At 36.1% G+C, this 19,172-nt stretch overlaps 1 protein-coding gene across 1 annotated transcript; it reads right to left on the bottom strand.

The window, feature by feature from the left end:
• Nucleotides 1-7,880: 7,880 nt before the first annotated feature.
• LOC123541186 (zinc finger protein 227-like) lies at nucleotides 7,881-17,984 on the bottom strand. Its single transcript, XM_045326592.2, has 2 exons — nucleotides 17,912-17,984; nucleotides 7,881-9,705 (listed from the first exon to the last, which is right to left on the bottom strand). Exon 2 carries the CDS (start codon nucleotides 9,453-9,455, stop codon nucleotides 7,881-7,883), a length of 1,575 nt encoding a protein of 524 aa, XP_045182527.2. The 5' UTR covers nucleotides 9,456-9,705; nucleotides 17,912-17,984.
• Nucleotides 17,985-19,172: the final 1,188 nt, after the last annotated feature.

The following is a 19,172-nucleotide window of genomic DNA, read 5'->3' as shown; positions in this document are numbered from 1 at the left end:
GCAGACATAGGGAGCTGCCATTTTGTTATGCCCGATTTTTAAAGCGATCTATTATTACAAAAATTTAATCAAATAAACTGATACTACAGAGGCCTTCTGTGCGGTAGGGAGACTACGTAGTCGAATTGGTGGCTGTGTCAGAGAACATGTTCTTAAGATGTTCTGATAAATTACAAGCAAGGTGCGTTTAAACTTGGGAATTACCTCCCTTTTTTCGTTCCTGCAGATTTCGACCCAGCACAAAAAATACGCCAGGTGCGAGTAGTAAAAAACATTTTTTTTTTTTTTTTTTTTTTCATTTCCCGTCAAATTGGTGCGGGAAATCTGACAAACAGGTAATCAGTTTGGTGTGGCCTTATATATTTTCTTTCAATTGTATCTGTGAAATAACAAACTAAATAACATAGAAATAAAATAATTTGTGTTTACTCATGTGCATGAAAGCGTGTGAAAGTGCCAACGTTACTCAGACGTCATCAGCGATTCTCCTATTTATTTCCGGTTTTCATTAATTTTTAGCTCAACTATTCGAAGAATAGTGGAGCTATCCTACTCGCCCCGGCGTCGGTGTGAGTATCACACGAATATTAAAGTTTGCGTACCACCCCAAATATTTTCCAAGTCCACTGAAATATTGCTTTCATATTTTGCATACTTGTTTACCATCATGACCCCAGTCTGTAAAAAGGAGGAGGCAACTCTATCAAGCATTTTGACTGAATAATGGCCCCTTTTCGACTTAGAATAAATGTTAAAGTTTATGTACCACCCAAAATATTTTCCAAGTCCATTGAGATATTGCTTTCATATTTTGCATACTTGTTTACCATCATGACCCCAGTCTGTAAAAGGAGGAGGCAACTCTATCAAGCATTCTGACTGAATTATGGCCCCTTTTCGACTTAGAATAAATGTTAAAGTTTGCGTACCACCCAAAATATTTTCAAAGTCTATTGAGATATTGCTTTCATATTTTGCATACTTGTTTACCATCATGACCCCAGTCTGTAAAAACGAGGAGGCAACTCTATCAAGCATTTTGACTGAATTATGGCCCCTTTTCGACTTAGAATATGCTTATTGTAATGTTAAAGTTTTACTCATTGCTTATATTATACTATCAAGCGCTGTGAATAGTCGAGCGCGCTGTCCATTGACAGCTCTTGTTATTCTTTATGCCTATTCGCTATAACCGAGGAATTTTCAATTGAATTTTGTACTGCGGGACTGGAAAAAGTGTTCCTTATGAACGAGTGTTGACCTTATAAGCGAGTTCCCTATAACCAAGGATTTTACACTGAATAAAGAAGGAATTAGATCGAGGAATTGAAAACTGTTCCTTATAACCGAGGGTTCCTTTTATCAGAGTTCCTTATAAGTGAGGTTTACTGTACATTATATATAGACAATTATACAAAGTATAATGCTTTACTTTGACAGCAATTCCATTTTATTCGGCAAATTTGTTTCCCAAGCATTGTCTATTGACATTAGCTTACACGCACTAATTCAAGAAAGTTTCCCTTTGGTATCAATATTTACAATGGTACCACACTGTTCATTGTAATTTCTTCTTTTCAATTTTGCTTGTTTGATATTTAATCTCTCTTGTTCTATTTCACTATCACATTTCATGTTCCTTTGAGTAACAACACCCCGACTTATTCTGAAAGTTGTTTCCCCTCCATTGACATAATCTGTTTGCTCTTTCTGCTTTTCACAATCAAACTTCACACTCTGTAAAACTTGTTATATGCACTTGGTAGGCAAAAACGGGTAGGCAGGTTTCACATTTTTCTTTAAAGCTATGACATTTCTCTCAGCAGGTAGGCAGACTTTCACTTTTTTCCTTTAAAGCAATGACATTTCTGTAAACCGGTATGCAGATTTTCACCATTTTTTTCCTTTATCCTTTCGACTACCGCTATCGTACCCCGACGCGCTACCTGAGCCGCCAAATGCAGACTATATTTTGGGGGTTCTCCATTACCGCTACTGTTTTGCAGACGGGCTACCGGAGACGACTAATACGTACCTGAAAAATGGGGGTGCTAATTTCCGTAGCACATAATGCAGTATTTTGGTAAAAATCGTTTTTTTCTTAATTGAAAATAGAAGGAATTACTGAAAATATACTACATTTTTACGCTACGGTAAGTTTTATGTAAAACGGTTGCTACACTATGGTAGTTATGGTCATTGTATGGTTATCGGTATAACTACACTGTGGCACAACTTATAATTTCTTGTTTCCTGCAATAGTCTACTATGGTATTTATATGCAGATAAAACATACAGTTTATGTTATTTATTAAAATTCACATATTCAAACGGTCATTGCATCACTGTGGCAGTACGTGCTATTTTGTGTTAATATGTATTAATACGCTGCGGCATTGTCTTGAGTTTCTCATGTTCTACTTTAAACTACTGTGGTATTCGGGGGAATAAATAATGCCTACATGGTAATTTTGATCACTAGTATAATCCTTTCGCAGAGTAACTTTCTCAGCACTATGGAAGTGCACCTATTTTCATATAATGTGTATAACTACACTATGGCACTGCCTTAAAATTCAAGTTTCTCACAAAAGTCTACTATATTCCTTAGCAATGGGATAAGTAAAACTACACTGTGGTACTACATTGAAATTCATTCTTCCTGCAAACGTCTACTATGGTACTTATTTCAGATTAAACACACAGTTAATGGTATTTTAGAGGTGTCAGCAAATGTCGTTTCTGGGTATCTTTGGATTTATCAAGTTTATCTTTGAGGTATAAAAGAAGTAGGACTAACGAGGAAGGTTGTTGAACATCTGTTTGAGCCAGTGTGTCAACGAAACCATATAGTATTTCTAGACACATTCTACACATCGATCCCTTTGGAACAGGCGTTCCTTGCCAGCTCAATCCATCTTTGTGGGTCTTTTATTATAGGGCCGAAATTATGGTCATATGATTTAAAACCACAGAAATCAATCCGAAAGAAACATAATCCGGTTAGAACATTGAACAGAGGACAACATATGACACATCAAACAAAAGATGGAAAGATGGTAGCTACAGTAGAGAAGGATTCAAGGCATGTCTACAACTTGAATACATGTTCCAATCCCGTTCCGAAAGACCAGGATACAGTCGCCAGAAAGCAAGTAAATCCTGAAGTAAAATGGGAGAAGAAGGTATACCCCTGTCTACCCGCTTGTGTTCAATTCAACAAGTACATGGGGGACGTGGATAAGTAGCTACACAGTACAAAGACCAAGCTTTAGGTGGAAGACCTACTTCCTATGGTTTGCTGCTGACATAGCCCCGATGAACAGCTAAATTATGTACAAAGACATTAGACCAAGGGTTGAGTACCAAAACTTCCAGATGAGGGTTTGTTATTTTTTCTCAGAAGTCTCATGTTTTAATCTTATTATTTCTTAACATTACATGTATCATAAATTAATCTAACTAAGGTAAAAGCCTAAAACTAAAAATAGATTGTATGTAATATTTAAATCAGATGAAAGAAATATATTGTTATAACATAATTTTAAATAAAAATTGAATCATTTACATCTGGTAGCGGAACAGCTGATTGGAGGTTACTGTTCAAGAATAAGGAAACCCAAACAAACGCAAGTCGTTGGTAACATTGACAGAGAGTTTTCAGACTCACATGGAAATATCTCAATGTAAGGGCGGACAATTGTCGGTTTTGCCTTATGAAGCTAAAGACCGCCGTCGGTCCCCGAACAACAACGTCATCGTTATGTTGTAAGCAGTGTAAAGTCAATTTACACAGCTATAACAATAATCTTCTTATTAGAAAGTTATATTAATCATATGGGTAGTTTTAATGATTTTATGGTATTATTGAGTCCTTGCTATGTTAAGTGAACGTAATTTCTTATGCTTAATATATATAAACTGGGTCTGAGTCATTGCTGATTACATAACAAGTTGCTCAAGTCCAAAAATATACTCAAATTAACCCTCTGGGTTTCTCGAAACATTTAAGCATGTCAAAAGAGGATGAGTCTGTTATTGAATTATATATTCGACTGCTCATAACAGGTTAATCTTCTTAGAACAGTTTTCCAATGTTTCGAGAAATCAAGCTTTGTACAAAAGCCAGTTCCAGATAAGTTGTGCTATAATTGTAGGTGAAAATCAAAACGTTTTGCTTACATATAAATATGTGTCATCTAATTTCAGTGTTAATCCCCGTAATCTTTCAAATAATACTTTCAGGGAATGCTTTCTTCCGTATCATGATGTTGCACCCAGAACTGGGACGGCTGAGGACAAGTCCGCCTAGACCTCTAATCCAGAAACTTATAGCGACTAGAGCGAAATTAGAAACTCCAGAAATTCGACCGGGCAACAGAAAACGGCGTCTGGAATAATTAAGAACTAAACTACTATGTCTGAAATTAAGTGCATGAAGTATTTAAGTATCCTTTTATGAGTTTAGTATATATCACCATCGTAAAATCACTAAGTGTTATAATTTGATAGGTTTTATTATTGCTCATTATTACTACATTTTTATAAGAAGTCCCTTCCTTCAATTTAGCTACATAATCGTTGCAAGAATCACACAGGAAGGTACATGTTAAAACAGAATCACCCCGTAAAATGCCATCAAAATGATATGGAAAATCAACAAAGAAGATATGACTGTCTGACTAGCTGGCACTAAGCTAAAGCTGGAGAAAGACACAGACGGTGTCTAAGATTTGTGAGAACATTACATGATGTACATACATATTTTAACTATGTGTCGTGTATATGTACGAAAGGTAGAAAGTTTGATTGATTCATCTTTTAATAATTAATTTTCACATGCAATATACGTCACTAATATAAGCTGTCACAAAGAAAAAGGGGTTAAGACCTATTTTTTTGAAATTCAAGAAAGACATTTTAATAAAGTTTGGCTTCGGCTTCCTTTGAATATTCCCTGATCATTCCATGAAGGTATTTCAAGTACTTTTAAAGTTACAAGCTATTAAATTGAAGTGACACCTTTTTTTTCGTGATGCCAAGAACGTCATCGTAACTTCATTACTACGTAACAGTGATTTCATTTTAATAATATGGTATAAAAAAATAATCATATAATCGGACATATTAAAATATACACATAACTTAATTATTAAACAGTACTTGTACTACCGATGACATGTATATCAGACAGAATATTAGACATTTTGGTTTTCTTTCGTCATTAACAATCATGCCAATTACTCTAAACCCCCGTTGCATTTAGACGGCTCACGTCTAACATGTTGTTAAAGATCATATTCAGAAAATACATGTTTATATAATATACAGTACAACGTCTCCAGAGCAGCCCTCTCTTAAGCAAAAACCTCTCTATATAAACATCATCAAAATTTCCCTAAGCTGAGATATACTATCAAATTTACCTCTCCAGAACAACAACAAGAATTATGGTTATTGTCGTACGTTGTTGACAAAATTGTTTCATTTAAACGGACTACAGTACAAATTCAACAGAAAAACAGGAATTATTTCATGACTTTTAATGAACTTATTATGTATCTTTACGTATGCTCAATGTTACCTTTTACGGTGATTTGTAAGTAATGCATGATCGACATCTGTAATAGCTTTTACAACTGTTTTCGTTTAGCTGTAATGTTTGTTATGTTCTGTCAAATGTTTTGTTTGCTCTTAATGTTTTACTTTTATTCTCCTACCGGTTTTCCACGGATCGGACTATAGGTATGACTGTCTTTTATGAAATTTAGTCCATAATACGTTGTTCAGGTTGTGTAGCATTTGGTGTATGATTTTCCTTCCTCCTACCCGTTCAAAGCGGAATTGCCTGTGCTGTATTGTTCTTAATTTTCATTCAGTTGTTAATTTTTATTATTTTCTGTCATAAGGTTGTTTGTAAATATAAAAAAAGGCTTTTATTGCAATTAACTTTTAGTCTCCTACCAGTTATGTCAGCAGATCAGACCATAAGTTTGACTGTCTATTATCAATATACGTTATTCAGGTTCATTTAAATTTATACATTTTCATAATCTGGTTTTTGTAGTGTATCTGATGCAAGTGCCTAAACAAACTTCAAAAAGGCCGAATAACAATTCGTGATAGTAGTGTCTTTTTTTTTGTTTGTTATGCCTTATTGACTTTCAAACAGATTTTCAAATAACTTCTTTTTTTAATATCAATGTATTTAAATGAGAGCGTGTCCCAGTCGGGTATCACAGACGCTTTCCGGTAATCGGGCTTCGTTCTGGAATTAAAGGTTTTATTCTTACTGGTGCCCGTAGCTCGGTGGTTAGAACGTATTCCTTATAATCGGGAGATTGAGTGTTGGATCCCGGTAGTAGAATCACACATGTCGCCAGGCCACATTGCAATAGCATATAATTACTATGATTTATTGTTTAAAGTATTTCTATCTACACATAGTGTCGATAGGGTAGAATTAATTGCCAAAACAGTGCAAAGACGATATTACACCTTTGAAGAAAATTGCCAGTCTGACACAGTATCAGAGTAAATAAATGAATAGTTTGTTTTTGTTCGGATTTGAGGCCGTTTTCAACATTATTAGCAGGCAGTTCACCTAACCATCGTTCCTGGGAAAGACTGTACTAGACGCCAAAGTCCGTAAGCAACTGCCTACTTTCTAACATAAAAATTCCTAGTCGGTAGCAGGGCTCAGCGATTACAAGTGAATGAATGGATCTCCTACACGACGGACCCGGACTATAAATATAATGAGCATGCACAGTTACATATATGTGGAATACTGAAAACTGTACCGTTTATAAAGCATTCCAGATTTGCTATGCATTATAATGCGTAATGCATGGAGCGCAAAATCAAAATTACCATTGTGAACTTAAGAATAAATAATAATTTTAATGCATTCTTAAATAAAGTTTGAGTTTTAAAGTTGAAAAGTACAATACTTCCATAGTGGATAAATGTACACACGTCTAATATGCTACTGGCAGAAGCGAAGTGTGCATATATATCACCGTTGTGGCAAAAAACGATGAAGTGTTCTGTACAGAATTACCACAGTGCATATATGTATATTCCATGTGCAATTACAATTCAAAGTATTACTGCCGTAGTGTATAAATGTACACTATTTCAATCTAGAAAAATCGTATGTACTAAATAGTGATTGCACATCACAATAGATTACCACAGAGCAGTTTTGTATTTTATTGGAAAAAGTTCAGAATTACCCTAGTGCCACAGTGAAAGTAGTTGGAGAAAAGTCTACAAAACGCATCAGTGGCAGATCTGTGGTTTTCAGACTCCTAGAATGCCGAAGCCGCATTATGAAGACGTAGTAAAATAGCTTTAAATACCATAGCGTAAAAATGAGTAATTAATTAAGTTTTAAAAAATGAGTTTGATAATTACCGCGACGAGCAACCTTCAGAACTAATTGGTATTTTGATAGAGTAATTATCCCTTAATTGCCTGAAAAGGATTATCTTATCAACATTTTGCGATAACAATGATTTTAGAACACTATTGCGCACGAGACGTTTGATATTGTTTTTTAATTTAGTGGACACCTGAGATTTGTTGCGTAATACTATCTACTATGTCATATGAATGACTTTACTTATTAGTTTAACTGATTTCATACCGTTTTGTTAATAACATATTGAAAGTTTACACTTCAGATGAAATTCTGCAAAAAATAAGAAGCATTCAAATTACCTCCAGATACAAAGAAAAAATTAAAATTCCCGGTAGTCCTACGCTGTACGATGTCGGTAATGTGGACCCTCGTTTTTATGGTACGTTTTAGGCGTCTGCGGTAGTCAGTCGGTGTATGATAGCGGTAATAGCGACCCCCGTTTTTATGGTACGCATTAGTCTGCTATGGTAGCCGAAAGGTTATGACATTTCTGGCTATGGATTAACAAACTGTTTCTGCTCTTATGCAACATTTTACATACCTGACATGCAAATATAAGTCCACCTACACATAAATGTCGTTCAATATGTCTTCTAATACCCTGATGACCTTTAATTCTTTTCCCGCACATGTCACAAAGATTTCTTTCATCAGAATGTTGGCTTTCAATGTGATATTTCAGGCTATGCTCATGATGATAACGCTTGCTACAATGTTTGCAAGAAAATGGCGTCCATTCTTCATGGGATACCAAATGTTTTTTGAGTGTCTCTGGCTCGGTAAACAACCTATCACAAAAGTCACATTTCCATTGGTTCATACTTTTATGCGTACTGGTATGTTTCTGAAGTGATTTCACTGAAGCAAAGTTTTTTCCACAAACTGGACAAATCAAATGATTTGCCCTGAAGCCAACAGCATGAATCAGTTTGTGGCGCTTTAGATAGTTAGCTGCTATAAACGTCTTTGGACAAATATCACATTTAAAACTAACTGCTTTCGTATGCTTTCGAAAATGAACTTTAAGACCACTTGAAGTTTTGTATTCCTTAGAACAAGTCCCACATATAAAAGCTTTGTAATTTGTATGAGATCTCATATGAGATTTGAGATCAGTAGGAGTAGCCTGGTGTGAGTCGCAAATATTGCATTTATACCTTTTAACAGCACCGTGATTCCTCTTCAAATGCTGATTCAACGCATCAGAAGAATTAAATGGTTTTCTACAAATGTGACATTTGTATTTCTTCACAGCTGAATGTATATTCATGTGCCGTCTTAAGTTGCTACTATTTGTAAATAATGCATTACACACACCACATCCATGTTTTTTCTCGCCTGAGTGTACAACATGATGTAACCTTAATTCATGAGCAGTTTTGAAAGACTTTGTACATATTTCACATTGATGACTTCTCTCTGCTACATGCATTCGCTTCAAATGATTCTGTAGGTAACGCTCATCTGATAATGTCTTGAAACAAAGCTTACATGTTACATATTTCTTCTCCGTATGCACGTTATTCACATGATTTTTAAGATAACCTTTAAACTTGAATTTCATACCACAAGTTTTGCACATGTGTGGTGTTTCATCAGAATGCTGTGTAACCTCATGTCTCCTCCTGTCACAAGTTGTAAAGAAACGAAACTCACAGCCGCTAATATTACACTGAAAAGGTCTTTCGTCATAATGAATTCGCATGTGAACTGTAAAACTTGTCCAAAAGAAAAAAGTTTTATTGCAAATTGGACATACACGATTCCTTTCATTGTTATGCCATCTTTTATGTATTGCCAGGTAAGGTTTATTGACAAAACCTTTGTGACAAATGTCACAGTAGTGTAATTTTTTATCACAGTCATGTACAACTGAATGAGCCTTCAAACTGCCTTTATTTATAAATTGTTGGCTGCAATTGGGGCATTGGTATCGCTTTCCCCCTTCATGTTTCAGGAGATGGGCATTTAAACTAGTCTGTGAAGTGTACATCTTGCCGCACAAATGGCATACATACGGTGAACTCATCTTCACATTCAAAAACACTATTCTCCTCTCAACTTATAGTTATTGAAATGCAGTAAATACTTCAGTAAGTTCATTGCAGTTATAAAAAAGACTACCATTTATTTATATTCTCCAAAGATATTTCAGGATGTTACAACATTCCTTGTATTACACAGGAACTTGAGATTTCACACCTTTGAAGTTCATCTTGAGGCAAACGGCTTCATTAACTGTCAAATCTAACCTTTCTGGCCCATCTCGAAACAGTTACCTACAACAAAAAAATATAGCTGTAGTTGTCAACTCAAATTAACATTACCAGTTATAAAGTGGGCCATGATGGCCCTCTAATACTCACCTGAGCTTTACTGCTTTTAATGATATATTTAACCCCTATCCTGTTATTTATACAATGAACTTGTATGATATTGCTGGGTGTGAGCCATTGACTGGACATGCTCTCTTGTTGGTTAGATATCTACCTACTGCTTATATACTCTCTGGTGCTGGTTGGTGCCGATGCCGGTACCGGAGCCAGTATGAGGCCAGTTTGGCTTTTACATGGCTTTCTTGGATACTTCTGGTGCTGGCTTGGTGCCGGTTTCTATTTTTAGCAATGCTATGGCGTCAGTAGTGATCTATTTTTAGTGGTGCTGGTATAATGCCAGTTTTAATCTATTTTTAGATTGGTGCTGGGGCTGCCAGTAATGATCTATTATTGGTGGAGTCTGCATGGCACAATTTATATTAGATCATGGCCAAATCTGATCAAGAGTATGGGGAAACATAAGGTATTTTATGCAAACAGGACACTTATCTTGGATTTAATAGCCTAATTTTTATTTTTCAGTTTTTACAGAGCAAGATAAATACATAGTTCAGTACTGCAGTATAGCTTCTCCACATCTCTCTCTGGCGTGGCGACTTGTATGTAAATCAATTTTGTGACTGTTCAGTCCGTCTTCTATGTCTGTATACGTAATATAGTCTAGTTTTTAATTAGCCTTGCTCATTTGGCTTATCGTGATGACTTATTTTATGATCTGATATTTTATAGTTGTCATCCCTCCAAGCCTTACTTGTATCTGCATTTTACTTAGGAAAACAAAGACTTTAAAAATCCAAAAAAGTCATAATATACTGGTCAGATTTACTTGCTTTTGTAAATTAAACATTGATATTCATGTAGAATCTTAATATCGGTTGAATTTAAGGTTTCGATGGAGGCCTTGAGAAACAAAAATCAAACAACACCAAATCATAGAAAGAAAGAGTTGTTTGACATGAAAATTGAACAGCATGTAAAACATGTATATTACTTTACGAAACAAGTGTCAGTATACTGATATAAACATTGAACTCCGGAAAAGGGCTGCCTAAAGGGGCTCCACTTCCGGACAGTTAAACGCCTTTAAAAACTCATCATTTTCAAAGAACTGTTACACATGTTTGTTTTGATGCATTTGCAATAGCGTGCGAGTGGTGAAATTTCACGTAACAAGGTGGAACATAGTTTTCAGGAATTGTTTATCTTTTTTTCTTTACAAATGGCATTTATTTTCAAAGGGAGACAACTTTTTCTCAAAGATTATTTAAAATAATCGGAAAAAGTTGTTTCCCTTTGAAAATGAATGCCATTTGTACTTAAAATAATCGGGAACAGTTGTCTCCCTTTGAAAATGAATGCCATTTGTTAAGAAATAAGATAAATAATTGCTGAAAACTGTGTTCCACCTTGTTATGCGAAATTTCACCACTCGCACGCTATTGCAAATGCATCAAAACGAACATGTGTAACTGTTCTTTGAAAATGGCGAGTTTTTAAAGGCGTTTAACTGTCCGGAAGTGGAGCCCCTTTAGGCAGCCCTTTTCCGGAATTCAATGTTTATATCAGCATACTGACACTTGTTTCGTAAAGTAATATACATGTTTTACATGCTGTTCAATTTTCATGTCAAACAACTCTTTCTTTCTATGATTTGGTGTTGTTTGATTTTTGTTTCTCAAGGCCTCCATCGAAACCTTAATACATAATTTTAAATAAGAGACTTAAATCTCCAAAAATTTGATGCGACAGTTGCCACACCAGAGAGATGTGGAGAAGCTGTACATCAGCCTTGCAGTACTGAACTATGCATTCAGATCATTACTGGCACCACTGGCACTGATCTTAAAGTAGATTAAAACCGGCACCACTAAAAATAGATCACTACAGGCACCATAGCATCGCTATAGGCACCAGTAGTATCCAAGAAAGCCATAAAGCCATGTAAAAGCCAAACCAACTTCATACCGGCTCCAGTACTGGCACCAGAGTGTGTGTAAGCAGTATGCAGCATCACACTGCACATAATGCAAACCAAACTTGTCTAGTCATTACGGTCAAGTCATCTGAAGAAGTTCACAACTGCTGAACGAAACCGGTCAGGGAAGATATCTAACCAACAAGAGAGCATGTCCTCCATGGCTCACACTCATCCATATCATACTATAAGCAACCCCACTTGGTCCATGGAGACCTGCTCTGCAGCAACTCCAACCACGAGTCCCAATTCTGGGAGTAACTCCAGCATTGACAACTGTCTATGCAACCTTACACTTGACTCTAGCTCTGCCAGCACGATAGTTACCACGGGCTCTAACAATACAGCACTGCAGAACAGAGAGTGAAAGTGAAACAACTCCAAAGATAAGAATAACCTTAGACTCATATAATGAACTTGTCAATCATTCAATTTGAACAGTACCATTAACTGTTAAAAGGGCTGCTTACCAAAACACAAGAGGGCCATGAAGGCCCTGTATCGCTCACCTGACCTATTGACCTAAAGATCATCAAGATTAACCCTCTGACCAAGTTTCATAAAGATATGGTCATAAATATGATCTCAAAAGTGTTAACAAGATTTTCCTTTGATTTGACTCGGTGCCGTAGTTTTTGACCCCACATGATCCAGATTCGAACTTGACCTAAAGCTCATCAAGGTTAACATTCTGACCAAGTTTCATGAAGATACAGTCATAAATGTGACCTCTAGAGAGTTAACAAGCTTTTCCTTTGATTTGACTTGGTGACCTAGTTTTTGACCCCACCTGACCCAGATTTGAACATGACCTATAGATCATCATCAAGATCAACATTCTGACCAAGATTCATTAAGATATGGTCATAAAAGTGGCCTCTACAGTGTTAATTAGCTTTTCCTTTGATCTGACCTTGTGACCTAGTTTTTGATCCTAGATGACCCGGATTCAACCTAGACCTTGAGACCACCAAGATTAACATTCTGACCAAGATTCATGAAGATACAATCATAAATGTGATCTCTACAGTGTTAACAAGCTTTTCCTTTGATTTGATCTGCTGACCTATTTTTGACCCCAGATGACCCAATATCCAACTCGTCCAAGATTTTATTAAGGATAACATCCTGGCCAAGTTTCATTAAGATTGGCCTAAAATTGTGATCTCTAGAGTGTTAATGAGCTTTTCCTTAGATTTGACCTGGTGACCATGTTTTTGAACCCAGATGACCCAATATCAAATTCGTCCAAGATTTTTTTGAGAGTAATATTCTGACCAAGTTTCATTTAGATTGGGCCAAAATTGTGACCTCTAGAGTGTTAACAAGCTTTTCCTTTGATTTGACCTGGTGACCTAGTTTTTGATCCCAGATGACCCAATATCGAACTCGTCCAAGATTTTATTGAGGGTAACATTCTGACAAAGTTTCATTAAGACTGGGCCAAAATTGTGACCTCGAGCGTGTTAACAGTCAAATTGTTGACGACGGACGACCGACACAGGGCGATTACAAAAGCTCCCCTTTGAGCACTTCGTGCTCAGGTGATCTAAAAAGGTGTTGACAACCTTGTACCTTTAAGTGGCTAACATCCACAAAAATACCACACACATAGCAAAATATTTAGTGTGTGAAAACACATGTTTGTCATAGATGGAGCGATTGATCAATACAATGTACTTATTAGACCTTCCTGGTTATACTGAGGGTCGGTCGGACCCCTTTGAGAAAATTGGCTGGATCCGCGCATGTATGACTATAGGTAGTACACTGAGCAGGGGTGTGGAATTTCTATTTTTTTTCACTGCTGTTTTTTTTTTGCTTTGAGGACAGTTGATGTGCATTTAATGTATCTTTTCTGGGCAAACTTTCCACTGTTTTTCCAGAGTACAGGATGGAAGATTTATCCACGATGTGTGGAAACATACTTAACATGTGCATACTTGATAACTTAGTTGACATGTGAGAATGTTGCATTCATCATTCTGCAGCCAACTGAATTCATCAAACCAGCTATCCTGAAAGATGCGAATACAGTTGCTGTCGTATTTTTGTCTATTTTTTGGTTAGATCTGCATTTTACTGGCTCCTCCTGACCGTGTCAAGTCCGACCTTAACAACTCGTCCATGGAGGGCCCTTAAAGATGAACTGACAAATACATTTGTTTGACAGTACGATAGCACCTATATTGTTATATGGAAGTGAAGTCTAGGGGATAAAGAAGGTTGATGTTATAGACAAATTTCAGCTAAAATTTTATAAACTTATTTTGAACTTGAAACAGAGTACTCCAAATTGTATGTTTTATGGGGATCTGGGGGTATTACCATTATCTGTTCATATTAAGAGTAGAATATTGTGTTTTTGGAATAAGATTTTAAATTTAGCAAACATGAAAAAATATGTTGTATATTATATGATACCTAATACACCCTATATAGTAATAGTATGGTTAAGCTTCCTTGGATTAGCAATGTTCATAAGTTATTAAATTCATTGGGTTTATCCAAAGAAGTATAAAATACACAGAATGGCAACTGGCTGTAATCGTGCATCAGAGCGTGAATCGGCATTATCTTAGTAAAAACAAACATCGGTGAGCATGGAGTTACAATTCGTACTTTTAAAACTACATGTTAGCTTCTAAAACAACATTAGTTTAATGTGAAACAGTTTTAAGACACAAAGTACACGTTTCTTGCCATCAAAAGAAGCTCGGTCATAGATGAATAATTGCTTTTGCATACAAAATGGCGTGTGGAGAAGGCGTCACTTCCAGTAAACAAGATCTCATTCAGTTATCACGGGATGTTGGCGAGATTTGCTCTATATGTCTTTCAAGTTGCAGATCTATTTTTTTTTATAGCTCTTTGGCTTATCAAACTATTGTATTAGCAATGTTGCCACTTCACCTTCCTTGTTTAAAAATATTGTTAAAAACAGACTTAAAGATCAATTTATTCAAAACTGGTATAGTGATGTAACAGAATCTAGCAAATGTCTGAATTATAGAATTTACAAGAATGAATTTAGGTTTGAAAATTATTTGGATATATTACCTACACATTTGGCAAAAATACTATTTCGTTTTAGATGTATGAATCACAAATTACTGGTTGAAACAGGTAGATTTTATAATATACCAAGAGAACTAAGGGTATGTAACTTGTGTACTTCATACTCATTTGGTGATGAATTTTATTGTTTATTTAACTGTCAATTCTTTAGTGATGATAGAAGAAAGTATATTGCTAGAGAACATGCTATACATCCTAACTCTATTAAATTTTCTATGTTAGTGAATAGCACAGATAAAAATACATTGTTAAAACTTGCAATATTCTGCAAAAAAATTGTCATTTAATTAGTTGCCAGTTGGATTACGCTGTATGTATGGTATGTAGTCTTATTACATTCTTGACTATGACAAGTATCATTTGTATCGTTTTATTCTGTGGATTTTATGGATATGTCATATCATTTCATGTTTTTGTTTTGTCTGTAATGGTCATTGTATTATTATGTGACTGATGCCTCTATGAGGCCCAGCTTCAATAAACTTGAAACTTGACAGGGTTTTTTCTAGCAAATTTGGGAACATAGCCTATACCCCCAAAATTGGGAATTTTGCCGCGTAAATGTTCCAAATTGGGAAATGTTTAGACCTATAGGATATAGTAAGAATGTGTTTAAGCACTTCCTCATGCACTTGTTTCACTTTCAGGGTTTTTTCTTGCTGTTTTGGGAACACAATCTGACTTAAGTACTTGATCTTCTAAACGAAGATCTGAGAACGACCAATTCACATTCGTCTTCTGTATATTTTGGATTTCCAGTATTGCTATTTTTATTTTATCCAATCAGACGACTTGTTCGAATGTCAAAGAGTAAGAAAAATGTGCAGTCATTTCAGGGCTCGAACCCGGGACCCCTCGCTTACAAAGCAAGTGGCTTACCGACTGAACTAACCGGCTATCTGATACATTATGACATAAGAATTGTAAATATCAAAAGTCAAAGCTACAGGTAGATTTGCAAGATGTTGTAAGTTAGGCTCTGATTGGCTAGCGAAAGGGTCGTCAGAACGAGGCAATGAATAGGTCGTTCTCAGATCCTATGCGTAGCGTAATAGGAGATGTACTTTAGTCAGATTGTTGGGAACATAGCCTATACCCCCAAAATTGGGAATTTTGATGCATAAATGTTCCAGATTGGGAAATATTTAGTCCCATAGAATAAAGTAAGGATGTGTTTAAGCACTTTCTCATACACTTGTTTCACATTGTACAACCTCTTGAACATACTGTCATTACAAAATTGTCCATAATTTGGTCAGTGTTTGTGCAATTTTGATGATTTTTTTTTTTTTTTTCAGAATGTAGATTGGGAATTTTTGCACTCATTTTGGGAAAAAAACATACTACTTGGCATTGGGAATATAGCCCAATAACGGCTATAAAATTGGCCAAAAAAAACCCCTGACTTTGTACAACCTCTTTAACATACTTCCATTACAAAACTGTCCATAATTTGGTCAATAGTTGTGCAATTTTGATGAACTTTTTTTTCAGATTGTAGATTGGGAATTTTTGCACTCATTTTGGGAAAAATACATACTTTTTGGCACTGGGAATATAGCCGAATAATGCACCTGTCAATATTTTGCCCGCCCGCGGGGGCGGCGGGCATACACGGGACTTTAGACAGAAGACCATTCCCGACAGGCGGGAATTTGACAAACATTGGGATTTAGACAGAAAAGGTTGTCTCTTGGGTGGGGATTTAGACAACAAAATTTTTGAAATGTCAAATTCCCCTGGGTCAGCCCACAGGCACCTTGTTGCAGTGATGGTAATTTTACGTAAATGGAAAAATACCAAACGTTTGCTGCTTTTAAACTCTGAAGTAGCACTCTCTGAATATAAAAATATCAACAATTAATGTACGTATCGAGAAATCGCTTTTTAAAGAATCTTTAAAAAATAGGTCTAGGGATAGATATAAAGCCAAGGTATTGCAGTCCGCCATTGATCCACCATTCTCGGCAACGGAACTACGGCTCACTTGTTTTTCGACTGGTTTCGCAAATGGTAGTAAGCCACTAATTTTTTTACTGGTTCTCGTTTCGCAAAGAAAAAGCAATCAGTACACCGGGTTGCAGTACACCGGAACTATATCGCATGACAAATAATTTAGTGGTCGAAAACCTTTTCACAAAACCAGTCCTTACCCGTCATACACAAGACAAACACTTCCGTTGACTCGTCCTACAAGCCTTATATGTTATAATATACAGTGCTTTAGGGTATAGCGGATTTTAGGGTATAGAGGATAGATTGATAAATTTTATCTTTAGACTTGAATTATTGTATAAATTTTCATATCATTCTTTTACTGGTATGCAAACAGACATTCTGACATACATTTTAAATATTTGCTTGTTGTGTTATTTTTCATATGTCATCAAATGTAAAATAAAGCTATCCCCTATAGACTAAATCAGTGTATATGTAAAAAACATCAGTGAATAAAAAGTATTTGATAGAAATTTAAAAAGCTGAATGTTTTTGAAAAGAGAATACATTATTATTCTGATTTATAGTAAAGAAATCTTGGAAAGTTTATTAAGATGTGGATTTTAAACTAATAATCGAAAAAATGACCAAAGCTATCCTGTACACCCTAAATCAGCGCATATGTAAACAATGACTTGGAGAGAAAAAAACACGTGAATTTCTATTAAAAGCTGAATGTTATAAGAAGAATAGATGTTTTCTGTCTGATATACTGAAAAAAACTACTATTTTCATTTCTTTGAATTGGAATGCAGGGAAAATTAGTTAGCTATCCGCTATACCCTAACGCACTCTACTAAAACCTAAAATTTTAACTTTTTTAATAAAAGGGATTCACTTGCAGTAAATAATGTTTTTGAATACAGGGAGCACTGGTGCACGTATTAAAACCAACAAACTGTAGGTACAGGCCAATATCAAAAAAATACTATCAGTTCAACCATGTGCCTGTGGGTCAGCCCGCCGACAAGGTGCATAACGGCTACAAAAACGGCCGAAAAAAAGCCTGCTTGACTATGTTATAAAACACGACAAAATGAATTTCGTACTCGAACAAAACATTTACGATTTTAATAATGTATGTATGTGTCTACTAACTTTCACCTGTGAAATTTAAAATACACAGCAATCATTATTACAAATGGCAATTTTTTAATAAAGGGAGGTAAGCAAATAAATCAGAAGGTTGTTCCTAATCCCCGTACCGTACCCTAGGTACGGTACGTACATCCATATTCGGGAATATTCGGTTTTGTACGGAGAATGGCGGAAAGTACGGAAACCGCAGGCTATTTCGCGGTTATTCTTTCATCATACATAACGTACTACGAAATAACTTTCGCGCATTTTTCCGTATGCACTGTCTGTCATGGAAGCTCTGGTCAACAATAAAGCTCCGCAGCTAACCAGGAGAATGCAGAGCCTGAGTATAACCTGCAAAGTAGCACTTCAGTGGATTCCATCCCATTGTGGACTTGCTTGCAATGAAGAGGCAGACAAACTGTCTAAGAGCTCTAGGAGCTAGGAGCTCAGTCAGAACAACCAACAAAACCTGTGAGTTACAAGGAGAAAGTCACCATCATCGAGGCACTAACGAGACCAAGGATGAAGGAATTAAGATGCTTTTCGTCTCCTTGATCGGTCTGAACATGTGATGATGGTCAGGCTCCGCTCAGGGCACAACAAGCTCAGTGCTCACATGTACAAGAAATACATCATCGCCAACTTGTCCATGTGGTGAGGAAGATCAGACTGCGAGCATATGCTTCAGAGACGTAAAAGGCATGACCAGGAGCGAGCTGCGACTTGGTCGATAGATACCTCAATCCACCAGAAACTGTATGGAGGCATTGAGGATCTGCGGCAAACCACAAGTTTCATCGGGGCTACTGGTCTGACAGTGTAGTCGCGAACGACAAGAAGAAGAAGAAGACCCATAGTTGTATGCTATATGACTGGTCTATATTCAACACCTGTTTACTGGGCTTATAAGTAAACAGGTGGTGAATATAGACCAGTCAAAACTTGGAAATTAAGTTCTGCTGCCGTGTGATAAAACACTTACTGAATGGCTCGCGGGTCAATAGTCAAAATTATTGAGCATCAGATTTTTAGACCTTCGAAGAAGTTATATATTTTGAATATGTTACACAAGTAAATACTTAAATTATTGCAGATGAGAATGTTTCAGTAACCTGTCGTGGTGCGGTTTTCGTTCGGATCAAAAACTGTCAATACGTTATGAACCTTCTTTGGATAATATCCTTCAGTCTCTGATTCCAAAGCGAATCTTTTGTGTCGCCTACTTTTCTTTTACCTGAACATTAGCTCTGCAAGAAAATGTTTAGATTTTACAATT

Source organism: Mercenaria mercenaria, chromosome 16, assembly GCF_021730395.1.
Source record: "Mercenaria mercenaria strain notata chromosome 16, MADL_Memer_1, whole genome shotgun sequence".
NCBI lineage: Eukaryota > Metazoa > Mollusca > Bivalvia > Venerida > Veneridae > Mercenaria > Mercenaria mercenaria.
Note: the sequence above shows the minus strand (reverse complement) of the source record. Positions and strands in the feature narration are given on the sequence as shown.

What these genes read in the sequence shown, in the direction of transcription:
- LOC123541186 (XM_045326592.2), bottom strand. Translation starts at nt 9,455, where the DNA reads ATGAGTTCACCGTATGTATGCCATTTGTGCGGCAAGATGTACACTTCA.